The 13,827-nt window shown below is 38.6% G+C and overlaps 1 protein-coding gene across 1 annotated transcript in view; it reads right to left on the bottom strand.

The window, feature by feature from the left end:
- The window catches only part of LOC146598536 (estrogen-related receptor gamma), a gene marked incomplete at its 5' end in the record, with an annotated part of 55,365 nt that overhangs the window by 14,976 nt on the left and 26,562 nt on the right, over positions 1-13,827 (bottom strand). Inside the window, one exon of the mRNA XM_085300118.1 lies at positions 211-480. Coding sequence (XP_085156244.1) covers positions 211-480 — 270 coding nt within the window. The remainder of the gene's footprint in view (positions 1-210; positions 481-13,827) is intronic.

The raw sequence follows: 13,827 nt of genomic DNA, 5'->3' as shown, positions 1-13,827 counted from the left end.
TATTCCACAATTACTTCGAACCAGAAAGCTCTTCTTCAGTTTGAACCGCTTTGTTTGTTACCTTTTAGACTAAGAGGCACTGTTACCTACGGCATGATTAGCAATTCCTTATTCTAAAACCATGTTCAAAACAAGTACGCAGAAGGTATTAGAGAGAGAAAAGAGAGCGACATATGAAAAATGTAGCAACCATCGTGCTACTCTGCCAACCTGAATTAGCAAGTGCTATAGCTTTGAGGGTGACAAACTCTTCTTTCTCCAGCTTCATGCTCTTGTATTTCTTTACCAGCTGCAGTATGGCATTGTTGAGGTCGAGAAGGCCTGCTAATTTAGATTGGTCTTCATCCATAATATAATCTTCAGCATATACAAGCTCATCCTCAAAAGAAAGTGACCGGTATACAACACCCAGGATCAAAATCTCCATCCAAGCGCTTTGCAGAAGGCTCATCTGGTCAGCTAGAGACAAAGTGGAGAATCCTGTACAGGAAAAGAAAAAGGAGGAAAAATATTAAGCAGGTTTAGATTTGTCACAAATTTTCTCCTCTTTTTATTTTTATATAAACTGTGATACAACATGTATGCAGTCTCTTATTCTTCCTTCTGCTTCTGTGCCTCCCCTCCTTACCCTACTACAGGAAAGTCAAATTCAACGTTTTTCTAAGCAACGCCAGAAGTTATGACCAAGTATGGATCTGTAGGCTCTTTCTGAAGGAATTATTAATTTGGGGGAGTATTACAGTTACAGTCTGGAGGTTGTATGATGTTCTCCTAGTTCTGCACTGTTCATTCATAGTTCTGAAACCTCCTACTGTGAGTCTCTGCTCCTCAGTATCCTAAAACAAGGAGGGTAATTTTTTTTGGGGGGGGAAGGAGGAGGAAGAGGCTTTTTTAAAAGGGAAGATTGGCTGCATTAATAGAATTAGGGTGATTAGCACAACGAGGGGAATTGCCTTTGAACTTTAACCTGAGTGGAAAGAGAAGTAACACCTACYCTATTCAGAAAAGATGCTAATTACTACTGCAATGCCTTCTGCCTCTCCTGCACTTGCTGAAGTAACAGGATGGCATGTTGAAGTGCCAAGTGAATAGCAGTCACACTATCCTTTTTGTGACAGCAAGCGAAAATTTAATAAACGTCTTTTAATGAATTTAAGTTTCACTTTTTTTTCCCCCACCTCCTTGCTCTCTGTGCTAACAGGATCGCTAAGGGCAAACATCTTTATTGTCTTACCTTTCCAGTCTCTTGTTTATAGACCCTCTTAATTTATTATATATCAAACTGCTAATATCCCAACCACACCAGCAGCTACAGACCAATACAGGAGAGGATGTGATTTCCTGGCCTGTTGGTGAAATGCAGTAGTTTGCCAGTTGGCACCGTCAACCACAAGTACTTAATAAAATCATCAAAGGGGATTAGTCAAGCTTTTCTTAAGGGGTCTTAAGGCATGTCTGAGGCTTTCATTTAGTTGTTTATGAAGCTGCTTACATGTTCTTTGACATGGTTCCTGCTGTAAGAACATTCTTTTTGTTGTTCAATTACACTTAACTGCATTTCGCTGTTTTGAAACTCAAGAGTTACAATCAAGTAGGAATATATCATAAACTAGTAAATGTACAAGGCATGTACTCTAGACAAAATTTTCTCTGTAAGTACTAAGCAACAAAACTAATACAATAAAAAAACACATTGAAACCACTAAGCATCCATAAAAAATGAAATATAAAACTGGCTGCAAGCTTCCTCTCCCTCTTTTTCCTTTTTCCTTTTCTTATTTGTTTTCATTTTCTCATATTGTCTTTTGTGTCTTGTGATAGAACTGTAGCTCTGCGCCTTCAAAAAATTCCTCAAAAACTGAGCCAACAACAACATAAAACCCTTGAAGAGGTGACAATGGAAAATAACACATCTGTGATTAAAATAAATAAGAGAGAAATGGAGAGGAAATAATCATTTGAAAGGTTATAAGGAGGATTTCATGATTTCAATTAGCTTCAACATTTCTGTTCCTTCCCTGTCTTTCAAGACCAGTTTTCTGCAGTAGCAGATGGACAGAGAACGTAGCCTGCAGCACCGTCCTGTGACAGCCCTATTCTCCCTCCCAGACACTGCTGTTAGTAAATAGATTTACACATTCTCCAATCTCCACACATCTTTCTGCCGAATAATTAAAAGCAGGATGATTAGTTTATTGAGTGGAAGGAGGAACTTTTTTATTGAGGTCCATCCACGATTTTATCAGGGCCAGCACTTTTACGGTTGTCATGAGGGTGCAGGCATCCAATTTTTCTTATCTGCCTGATTAATACAAACGCTGTTTCAGGACGCATTAATTAACAGATACAAATCTACGTTCTCATGGAAGGATCAATACAGAGAAGAAAAGAGGCATCAATGTGAATTTAGTGCTGATGATGGAGAAGGCACTCTATTGACATTTACGTGCATAGAAACTTTAAAGTTGCAGTGGAGCCCTTTTGTCCCTGTGATTTACAAATTAACAATTTTTCAGCTATAGCAATGTTTCACACACTTCTGAGGAGTTTAATTAAGCAAAAAGCAATAAAATCAGTTTTGATTAAAAAAAGTTTAACCTGCAATTTATTCTACTTTTTGTGAAAACTCCCAACTTTCTTCCTTTACTTATTCATCTACTTTACTGCTATTTTTCTTTATAAATAATGTTATGTTCCAGTAACATTTGTTGTCTGCAGGGTCAAAAGAAATCACATATATATGCTCTGTGTGGGGGGAAATGGGATTTTGCTGATACTCTATCGTACTCCAATTTGAAGAAACTATGTTTGGGTGCAGTAAACACACTAAATTGTTTTCAGATGAAATGTAGAAAAATTCAACAGAAAAATTTTACATTATAAAAATACCGGTAAATATAAACCACACTGTTCTGCTGCCCACTAATAAATGAATCAAACATATTTATTTTCTCCTGGACAGAAGTAACTTTCTCTTGAAAACCTGCTAAGTGAAAGCATGTTTTAACATTTAAAGGCATCCCTCATGGGAATATAAAACTGCATCCTGCTCTAATTAACCTGTTTTCGTTTTCTTTTGCTTTTCCAGAAAACGTGAAAGCACCCAGCACGTCTCGTGCACAACACCAAAGCCCTTTTAATAGACATTCAGCAAACCACAGTAAAGGCAACAGATTATATGGGCATATGTATTTACATATGTAAATGTTCCTTCCTTCTAAGTGTTTTGATAATGTTGTCTTTATCTCATGCCAAACTTTGTTGTGATTCTGTGATCTTCAGTTTTAGGAACCCCCTAGATCAACTGTGTTCTATGACAAGTGGCTCTTTTCTATTTGAAAATGTAACTACTTGAAAAAAAGTCACAAAATCATACGTAAATACATGGCCAGCTATCTGGGCCAGTGATGGCTTTCTGAGTCACACCTCTAAGCTCTTTTCAAACAGGGCTGAGAGGCTGCATGACGGTGTGATTTTGAACTTTGCCATGTGTCGTGTGGCTCCTTAATCCTTGCAGCCTGACAGGTCACAGTTTTAAATGTACAGCGGCATAATGGATTTTTAAAATACAATGTTGTGTACCTTTTTCCTCCCTTCGCATGTACCATTTTGTACACACTGGTGACAACTTTGATCTCTTTTCATCTCCCTCCCCAAGTCAGTGCCATTTAATGTATCTCAGGCATTTGCTAACAGAATGACTCTGTACCTTGACCTGCAGTTAAATAGCATGTTTATCTGCAACACAGTGCACTCCAAATAAACCAGATGACAGTGTGGAACAACGTCATTTGGAAGGATTGAAAGGCTTCTCAAGAGTCAGGTACCCCTGAGGTAATACGCTTGAAGGAAGCATGTTTTGTGCCAACCCTCCTGCCATCTTCTACTAGACACTCGTGTGCTTGACAATGATGCCATGGGCACTTGTCAAGATTTTTTTTCTTTTTGCCTAGCAAACTGATGCACTTTGCAGTCAACTTACAAAAAAGGCTAAGCATTTGAAAGTGTGAAGGGCAAAAAATATCTGACGGCTAGTCTTCAAAAATACACTTTCATTTCAGAAAGCATAAATGTTTATTTCCTGAGCTGAGTGTTGACAGAAATAGGCTGCAGTGCAGGCATATGAATTTAACCCCTGGTAGGCATTCCTTTCAGCGCAGTTTTTATGTGGCTGAATGCAAGCGCTGTAAATCTATGGGGTGTCTCGTAATATCAGTTAACAATGGCATTGATTTGCTGGTTAAAGATTTTCTCTCTTCCTTTTTTTCTTCTTTTCTCTTCCTTTCAGGGACTGTAGTGTTTCTTTGGCTAAAAATAGATACTTTTCCACAAACAGCGTATCACACTCAAATTGTAATTATGCTGTAATGACTCACTGAGATCACTGAGTGTGGATTGAGAAAAGGTTGATTGAGCAACTGAACATATGCTTGATTTTTTCCTTTCACATACCAGTAAACCCAAAGCTCAAAGGAAGCAGAAATAAATAGGTAAAAAGGCCTTAGCATTTTTTATTATATGAACAATCAACCACAATCTAAACCACCCTATCTGCAGCATTCGACACTCTAAGCCCACTACAAACACAGTTAGCAGTCTCTTAGATGGGGCCATTTAAACCACAGATCTTTTCAAATATCGGCACACACACCACTTGCTCTCTATTTCACATTGCACACAGCTCCATGCTAAGCAGGGTAAATCTTTTATATTCCTGAAGACCCTTTCCTCTGCTTCATTAAGATGGACTTCATGGACACTAACTCACTAGGGGCTAGAGTGAAGCAGCTGCAGATGGTCAAGTGCCAAAGTAAGATCTGTAGCTTACACAGAGCACTCAGAGAACTATCTGACAAAAAAAAAAAAAAAAAAAAAAAAAAAAAAAAAAAAAGTGGATAGTGGCTGGAGTTATCCCTGCTATTATTTTCAGCCTTAAACTGAATGTGATGCCTAAATCAGATTACTCTGTCCTGAATCCTAACTAATTTCAATTTGCAGTGAATGAACTTTATGCCTCTCTCTTATGTATTTAGAAATCAGACGATTTGATCAAACCAGCCGTAAAAATAACTGGCAAATCTGGGAGTTGCTGGAGTTTTCTGATAATCACCTCCCATTTATTTCACCAGTTGTTTTTGTGATTGCTACTTTTACAAGCAAAATATTCCTCTTGCTTACCCTGCTTTGTACTTCAAATATCTTCATTTACATTTTTTATAATCAAAGCTGTGCTCAGAAATGACATGTTCACTAGTGTGTTGCAGATTCAATGTATTTACACAGTTGAAATATCAGAGTAGGATTTTTAAATTATTTACGCTTAATTTTGATAGATTAACTTCCTTCTAAATGTTTTATGGGTACTGATGTTTCCAGTGCAATCTTCTTATTTCAAAATGATGTATATTCACACTGCCTGAAAGAACAAACTGGTATTTTTAACATTTTTTAAACTTTTCTTTCAGCCCAGAAAACTTTATTTAGCGAGTGTGTCGCCTGATACTGAAATGATAAAAAATGAGTCAAATGCTTATGCTGACTGCATGGAAGTGAATGTAAAGAAACTCCACTTCCTTTCAAAATCAGATTCCGGTCCAGCGTGCTCTCAGAGTTACAGCTGTTAGACTGCTGTCCTCTCCCTTGCTGTATGCACTYGGCACTTGCTTAGTTTCATCATATAACTTCAGCAGGCTTCCAGGGATATAAACAAAGGCCAGTGAAATTTCAGCAGTGAAATTTCAGCTAGGGGTACATAATGGTTTCTAGACACGATCAGACTATTTGGTAAAGGAAATCTTTGTAGCGGTGACTCCCACTTATAGCCATTCTCTTCCTTCTGCAAAAATTCATGGAAGAGCATGACACAAATCAATTCTTTTAGGGTACATCTAAGGCTGACTGTCCCACATGGATCTAAACTAAGATATTCTTTTCATTATACTAATCTCTGACAAAATGGATTTAATTGCATTTCAAATAACTTTGTATTATAAAAATATATATCAAGACCCACAAACATTTCAGCTGTTACGAAAATTATTTAACAGGAGGACAGTGCTCTCACTAATCACCGAACATATTTCACAGATTATGGATGAAATCTGGTTCTTGGTGGGAGCTGAAACAGAAATAGATACACCTCATTCTGCCTGTTTTTTCAGTTTTGCTGTTTTTCATACCCCTTTGCTCATGGAGACCTCCAGGATGGCCCTGGTCAAAGGCTAATGATTGCATGGGATGCCACAGGAAGGTGAAATCTAATCACAGCCGAAGATTTTCATGTGAGAGGTGTCAAATCACGAAATRAAAAGCACAAATATTTGCCCAAATTTGTAAATCATAGATCAAGTACCAAAGCAGGGACTAAAMCAGGCTAAAAATATACCGAAAAGCTGCTTAGTTTGTACTGTTTGTTGGATTCAGCTTCCAAGCTATTTAGAATTGACGCACCATAATTAAAAATAAGGCTTAGGAATTAGTTTCAAGCCACAACTTTTACAAAGTGCAAAGTAAAATTACCACYTTGTCCAAGCAATGCTTTGCTATAGCACGTCCTTCTGTTCCTACAGCAGAGCACCGCAAGAAGCACTGGGATTCGGTTCTGACAACGCCGTCCTCYTCATCACGCGGGCCAGGAGCTACGCTCCCTACGCTAAGAGTTTGGACTGCCATCTGTCAGCTGTAGGCACACAGCAGTGAGGAGATCAGATTTCACCCACAGAGGTGCCCAGAAGTTACTCTGACTCCAGCACAAAAGGCACAACGCATCCAGAGAGCTCAGGAATGCCTTCGGCCAACTCTGYGCACTTCCCTGTTCCTTTATTTAAATATGTTTATATTTCTATCTCTGCCTGTCAAAGGTCTTATAAAATATAAATGTTTTTTTGTATTTTACAACATGAAGAAATGCTGATGATAAGCACTTTTTGACTAACACCTACCAGTAGGAGAGGACATGCCACATAGAGCACTAAGAAACCCGAGGCTTTTATCGCAGCGCTACTGAAACAACAGCAGATCGAGGGCACGACAATAAAAATGCATTCCCTCTGCACGTCCCTCTCAATCCATTAAGAACAATGGAGTCTCACTAAGCAAATACTCACTTGTCAGAAGTGTTTGCAACACTGGATTCATTCAGCAAGACTAAGTAAGTGAGGTTCACAGCAATTTAAAAGCAGCAAATTAGACATTTACAAACASTGAAGATGCTGCTTGTCTAGCGTGACCTTTCACTCAGGCTATACGAAAAGGTGTTAATGTAATTTAAATGCCAGTTAGAAGTATTTCAGGTTTGTCTTTTACCCTGTACGAAAGCTTACATGATAACCGTAAACARGAACAATTTAAGTTTGTCATTTCTTCACGAAGTAAGATGCACAGTGACTTACTACAGTTCAAACTGATTTCAGTACTTAAACCGGTTTTACACCCCTCTACCAAACCAAATATTTTTAGACCGCTACTTCTAAATTTATTCCTATTTTTACTTAAAAATACAACCTCTTGTGAGCTTTTTCTTTAGCAATAGCAATGGAAAGGAGCTGGAAAATGTCACAGAGTAAAAATGCCTCTTGACTTCACACAACCACTTCCATTTGCTAACACTCTGCAGTGAAATGTTAAAGATGAAAATGCTGGTGAATCAAGCTTGCTTCAGTAGAGTTTTGGTAAGACCTATGTGTATGGAAACCCTTATCAGGGGGTTTCTGGAAACAGATGGCTTGAAGTATGGTACTTTTTATTTCCATTAATTTTTGTTTCATATTTTATTATTCCAGTATTTGCTCAGAAAAATATAAGACATCAGCTTTAAATAGATTACTACTTGATTTTCCCTTTGGGCTAGTTTTACCACCAGAATTCCCAGAAGTTAAACTAGCATTAGTTCAGATTCATGCCAACCTTACATTAAAAAAGTCAAGCAAACACTTTTATTTAGATTTATCACTAGATGGCCTGAGAACAAAGGCAAATATCGAATACGTAGTAAACTGCTATTTTTCTTTTTTATTTGTTAGACACTTGGCACATGGAAGCCCTTATGTGTTATCTTCTTTGTAGTGAGGTTTTTAATTTTAAGACACGCACAATGGAAAAGTTTTTAAATTCAGAATAGCAGTCTAATACGGCTCACTGTAGCTGTAGATCTCCTTAAGGAGAGCAATATGAACGTATAGATTTCTGAGGGTGACTTTTTAAACAAACTACGTATATGATCTGATTTGCTTATTTAGAGTTAACGTTTGCAGATCTTCAACTTGGTAACCTTTAAACATGGTTAGACCCAGGACTTTTGGCAGGGGGAGGCTATGCTCTTACTGCAGAAAGCAGAAGCAGATAAGATCAGGCAGCACACTCCTACAACCATCTTAGTCCCTAGATTTGAGAAGTTTGCGTGTGGGGTACAATTCTCTTTTCTAAAATGTCTGACATATTCTGAGGTATCCCCTGTCTGCCCAGGCACTTGCACATAAGAAAATGGAGCAGGGTGTCAGGGGGACGGGGACAAACTCTTTTCAGCAGTCCCGTGTGACAGGACAAGAGGCAATGGGCAGAAATTGAAGCACAGGAAGTTCTGCCTGACCGTGAGGGGGGATTTCTTCCCTGTGAGAGTGACAGAGCACTGGCACAGGTTGCCCAGAGAGGTTGTGGAGTCTCCTTCTCTGGAGATCCTCAAGGCCTGCCTGGACGCAACCCTGTCTAACGTGCTCTAGGTGACTCTGCTGAGCAGGGAGGTTGGACTAGATGGTCTCCAGAGGCCCCTTCCAACCTTACCCATTCTGTGATTCTATGATTCTATGACCCTGATTGTTTTCTTGTGGCAATTCTATATGAGAAAGGACCAACTTCTCAGCATATTGATTTTATACAATTTTTTCTTTAGTCTGTTGTAGTTGCAGGTATCTGAATATGAGTAAACTAAGGCTAGACTTGGGGGTGATATGTTCACAAAAATCCCCATTCTGTCATCTGCAAAATGCCTGCAGATGAAAAACACCAGGTACCATGGAATAGGGTTGAATCCCTCTAAAAATGCAATTCAGGAAATGGTAATGCAGTTCAGCTTCCTTAGAAGAGTCATCACTGTATACCCATGTCCTGCAATGCCTTAGCTAGAGCTTTCAATGAACCTGCCCAGCCCAAATTAAACTCTGCTCTCATACATAATCAAAACTCCCCCAAACGGACATGTGTGTGACAACAGGAGGAGGCCTTGTGACACTGATAATGCCAATAGCTCTTGAAGCTCCACTAATACATGAGTCCTGCAGAAGGACATTCTGATATAAAAGGAGGAACAAATACACAAAAAACAGAGCCCTTGTTGGAGAGGGCAGCAGATGGTAAAGATCTGTAATGGTGACCAAAATGCTTTGAGTGCTTGGAGCAGAGTGAGGCAATGGTAAGAGCCAATGGTCAAAAAAGAAGTGCTCCTGCTGGCCTACACCTGAATGAAACAATTACAAGGAGTCTCTTCTTCTCCCTTACTTTTTTATTTTTTACTAAGCTAAATTTATTTTTTACTAAGCTAAACCGAAAAAAGAAAGAAAAAAGAACATGGGTTTGAGAGAAGAAACTAACTTAAAAACAAATAACAACGACCAAAGTTAATCAGGTACTGCTCACTTCAGTCTTCGTGGGCCTCAGCCTCCAAATGGTTTCAAACACAGGCTATGAAGACCAAGAAATTCAGAGTTGAAGCTTCTTCAAGCTGCTGCACATGTTAGGCTCCAAAACCAAGTTTGCTTCATTATTTCATATCATTTTTTTTCACAGGAAAGACAGAATTCTTGTGCATTTATTATGTGTTGGTGTTTATTAATAACCTCTACAGGTCGGCTTTAAGAGCATTTTTCCTTCTGTTTGCCTTTTGCTCCCCTGGGAAAACTCCCGTCATTTCCTCAGTGAGAGCAGTGGCAATCCCTGTTCCCTCCGCCTCGCCATCAGGCAAAGTCAAGTTTCCAGGAATTCCCCAATCATGTTAATAACGTGAATCCAGGACTGGAATGCATTAGCATACAGAGACAACTATGCCTACAATCCAATCAACGCATCTTCGTTAACCCTGTCCGTGCTGAGGCGGCTACAAGCATTCTTTCCATATCCAAAGTAAGAACTCATGGTTGCAAAATTTCTGGTAAATCCTCTCATGGGAAAATGACACCTCAGAATACTGTGGTGCACATTTTCCTTCCTCTTCCCCATTTTAAAAACTTTTCTACTGGTTAGTGGATTTTCTTAATGTGTTCCAGATGCCAAAAAATTCAAATGATGTTTGTATTCTCCCTGGTTTGGGGGAAGACAGTCACAAATAGACACATATTCTCCTACACGAGCATCAGATTTTTAGTTTACCTAGTTGAGTACACATGTATCGTTAAGATAATCTCAGGAGGTAGTGTCTTAAGTTTACAACGGTTCAAAAAAAAAAAAAAAAAAAAAAAAAAAAAAAAAAAAAAAAAAAAAAGGAGAGAGAAAGAAGAAAAAAAGAAAGCTGCCTGATTCTAATACACCTAATTAGCCATCGGCAGACTCTTAATTGCATACATTAGGATGATTCCATAGTGGAGATTAATTCTAAATATACCCAAGCAGCTGGTTAAGATGCCATGGATTACAGTGTGGACTGTACTTTTCCACTTAATTAGATATCAAAATTAAGCAGCAACAAGCATTTTGACATAACGGGGATCAAGCCGCCGCTTGGCATCCCAGAGCTGCACTAAAGTGACCGCTAAACAGAGCCGCACAGATGGAGAGATATTAAATGCCGCACTGGAAAGTAATTTCAAATAATAAAATATCAATATTTACATTTTAATTACCCCTACTGAGAGCCGCTCTGTCATTTTCACTATTGCCGACGCAGCAAGGGGTAGTGGAATGACATTGCGGCTCTGACTGCAATGACTATTTTGTTTCCATTAAAGAATGACAAGTGTTTTAGAGGCAGTGACACCCAGTGTGTGAACAAGAATGACAGCAGATCAGAAAATTCCTATTAAGGGAATAAATGACTCAACAAGAGAATTTACTTCAAGCAGCCAGCTCCTCCTTGAAACATATAATGCTTTCTAAATTTTCTGCAGAAAGTTTATTATTAGAGGTGCCTAGGGGAAACCTTAGCATCTCATAAAATATTTAGAACGACAGGACCTTACATGATGACCCGTCAATTTAAAAACAATAATACTCTATGCTCAACCTATCTAAGAGCTATATAAAGAGTTGGTATGAATCAAAATAGTTTGAGGGGGGAAAAAAAGGCAACGAATGGCATGCAGTGAAAAGGAGATTCCTTCCTGTTAGTCCATCTCATGAAAGTTTTGACTGTGCATGGAGCACACCAGGTTTATTTTCTCTATCTTTTCATTAGTTTTATTACCACTGGCACATGTGAGTGCTGCATACCCCATCTGGATCACAGTTTCCTGGCCTTCAGTATTATAACCAGACATTGATCACAACAGGTTATGTGTACATGCGTGGGTTCGCGTCTGTCTGTTTCTTTTCTTTTGCTTTTCAGAGGCGAGTGAAATATTCTTGCAGCACCTTATGAATCCAATTACATTTATCAGGTTTGAGGTCAGCATCATGAAAAATATTTTATCTGACATATTGTATTTACAAAGAAGAAAACGAAGGAAGAAAAATAAGAAAACATATTTTTTTTTTWWAAAAAAAAAAAGACTTCCTTGGGGATGTCTGTCAAACTACAGGGATCTTCAAAGAATTTCAACTCAGGCACAAGTCAGATATGAGACATGAGTTAGACATCAGCTTCAGACACACGAAAGTGCACAGGAAAATATCCTGGTCAGAACACTCCTATATGCAGCTAAGTGGCTCTCCTGTGTTCCAGTATGCATTTATGCAGAGCTCAACTTCGATAAATGTGACAAATGGTTAGACTAGAACAAGGGAAAAATGCATGTTTTTACAGAACAGAAAAGGAACATCTTTATGGTGATGTCTCTTTCAGGAGTTTTAGAACCGGGTTTGGCATTAAGAATTAGCAGTAAAGTATAATAATGTTGCTCTGCCATTAGTTGCTTAACTAGTTGATCTTCTTTTTTTCCCTTTTTTCTTTCTTCCTTCCTGTTTTTTTTTTCTTTTTGTCTTTTTAAAGTACCCAGGAAGTACTTCTTAAGCATCCCTAATGCTTTTAGGACAAGACACTTCCCCATTTCTCAGCCACCAGCACCTTTTAATTTCTGAAAGAGCCACGGTTGAAAATCTTAATTAATTGTTCCATACTGCTTCAGGATCATTATGCAATGTAATAAAGGCCGTGTAATTATGAAATTTTACAGCCATTACCAAGGCTGATGGCTCGTATTTCATCCTCAGCTGGACCCAATGGCTTTTAGCCACTCAGCTCCCCTTTGATGAACTACAGACAGATCTATCAGGCCCAAACAATATCCAGGCAAGGCGGCTGTAATAGCTACCTACAGATGAAGCCATAGATAAAGATAAACTATAAATCTACACACAAATGCAGGCACATTGCCTCAGGATGACAGAGGAGAGAGGATGAGACACTTGGGAAAGCTGGCGGCTTGCAGGAAGGCAACCTCCTCTCCCTCTCTCYCTCTCTCTCTCTCTCACTTTCTTTTATTCAATTTGGAATTTGTTTGGTTTCTTAAAGATGTTATAGACTGTTGGAAACCTCTGTATGTCTAAAAAAAATACGCATTTTTGATGAGTATACATTCTTTCTATGGGAGGCAAGGGATCACCTTATCCGTCTACTACATTTGACAAAGAGGATTTATATGAGCAAATCAGCTTTCCCTCTAAATAAAAGAGTTCTAGTCAACAAGTTTGTAAATTACATTATTAAAAGTGAATCCTGTTCTCTTGCTTCTGAGACTGAAAAAGCAGAACATATTTGATTTTTAAATGCATTATCCTGACCAGATGCACAGAGGTGAAGTTACATTTTAGGCTTTCACTAGAGGCAGCACTGGAGATGCAATTTCATGCAAAATTGTCCTACATTAGTTTATTTTCAATTTGAAAATGAAAGACTTCTCAGAATTCGGTGCAAATTAGAGGAACAAGGGGATTAGGCATGATCTTGGTACATACATCACCAAAATGCACTTTACGGAGGTAATCTCTATCAATGAGTTCTTGAATTTAAGACAGAAGGCCTTTTCTGAGTGTGTACTGTTAGTCCCTTCAAAGTGAGACAAATGGTATTTAGGCGCAGAAACAAGAAAAAGAGCTGCGGTGTCCTGACCAACTCTGAAAGAGTCCTGGGAACACTGTGAAAACATTAGCATGAAAACTGAATCTATTAAAACTCTTTCCAGCAGCCTAAAGATAGTCATCAAGCTGAAACGATGCTCAGGGCTAAGGCTAAAAACACACCAGGACACAGGACAGAAATATCAACAGTACTCTCTGATCCAGAATACCAATGATAGAATGGCTCAGTCTTTTCCAAAGAAATCATGACAGATGTAGAGGAGGTTTCAAGAAAGCAAAGTGGAAAAGGTAGCTGGGAAAATTCCTATGAAAAGAGTCTGAGAAAGCAGGTACTGTTTACCTCAAAATACCAATGAATTGGAGAATACAGCAAACATATATACAAATCAATGATATAAAAACACAACAAGGTTGAAAGCTTTTATTCTACTTGTCTCATAACACAGAACAAGAACTTTACAGTGAAATGCAGGAAATTTAAACTGTCAGGAAAGAGGGAAACTTTTAATTTATGGCACAGTTAGACTGTGTAACTCCTTGCCAAAGGATGTCATTGAAGCCGTGACCTCAGAGAAGGAGTTGGTGCTCACATGGAGAGCCATAACA

This window comes from Rhea americana, unplaced genomic scaffold (genome assembly GCF_003343005.1).
Source record: "Rhea americana isolate MKP2758 unplaced genomic scaffold, rheAme1 scaffold_160, whole genome shotgun sequence".
NCBI classification, from domain to species: Eukaryota; Metazoa; Chordata; class Aves; order Rheiformes; family Rheidae; genus Rhea; species Rhea americana.
This window is presented reverse-complemented; position numbering and strand designations above follow the sequence as displayed.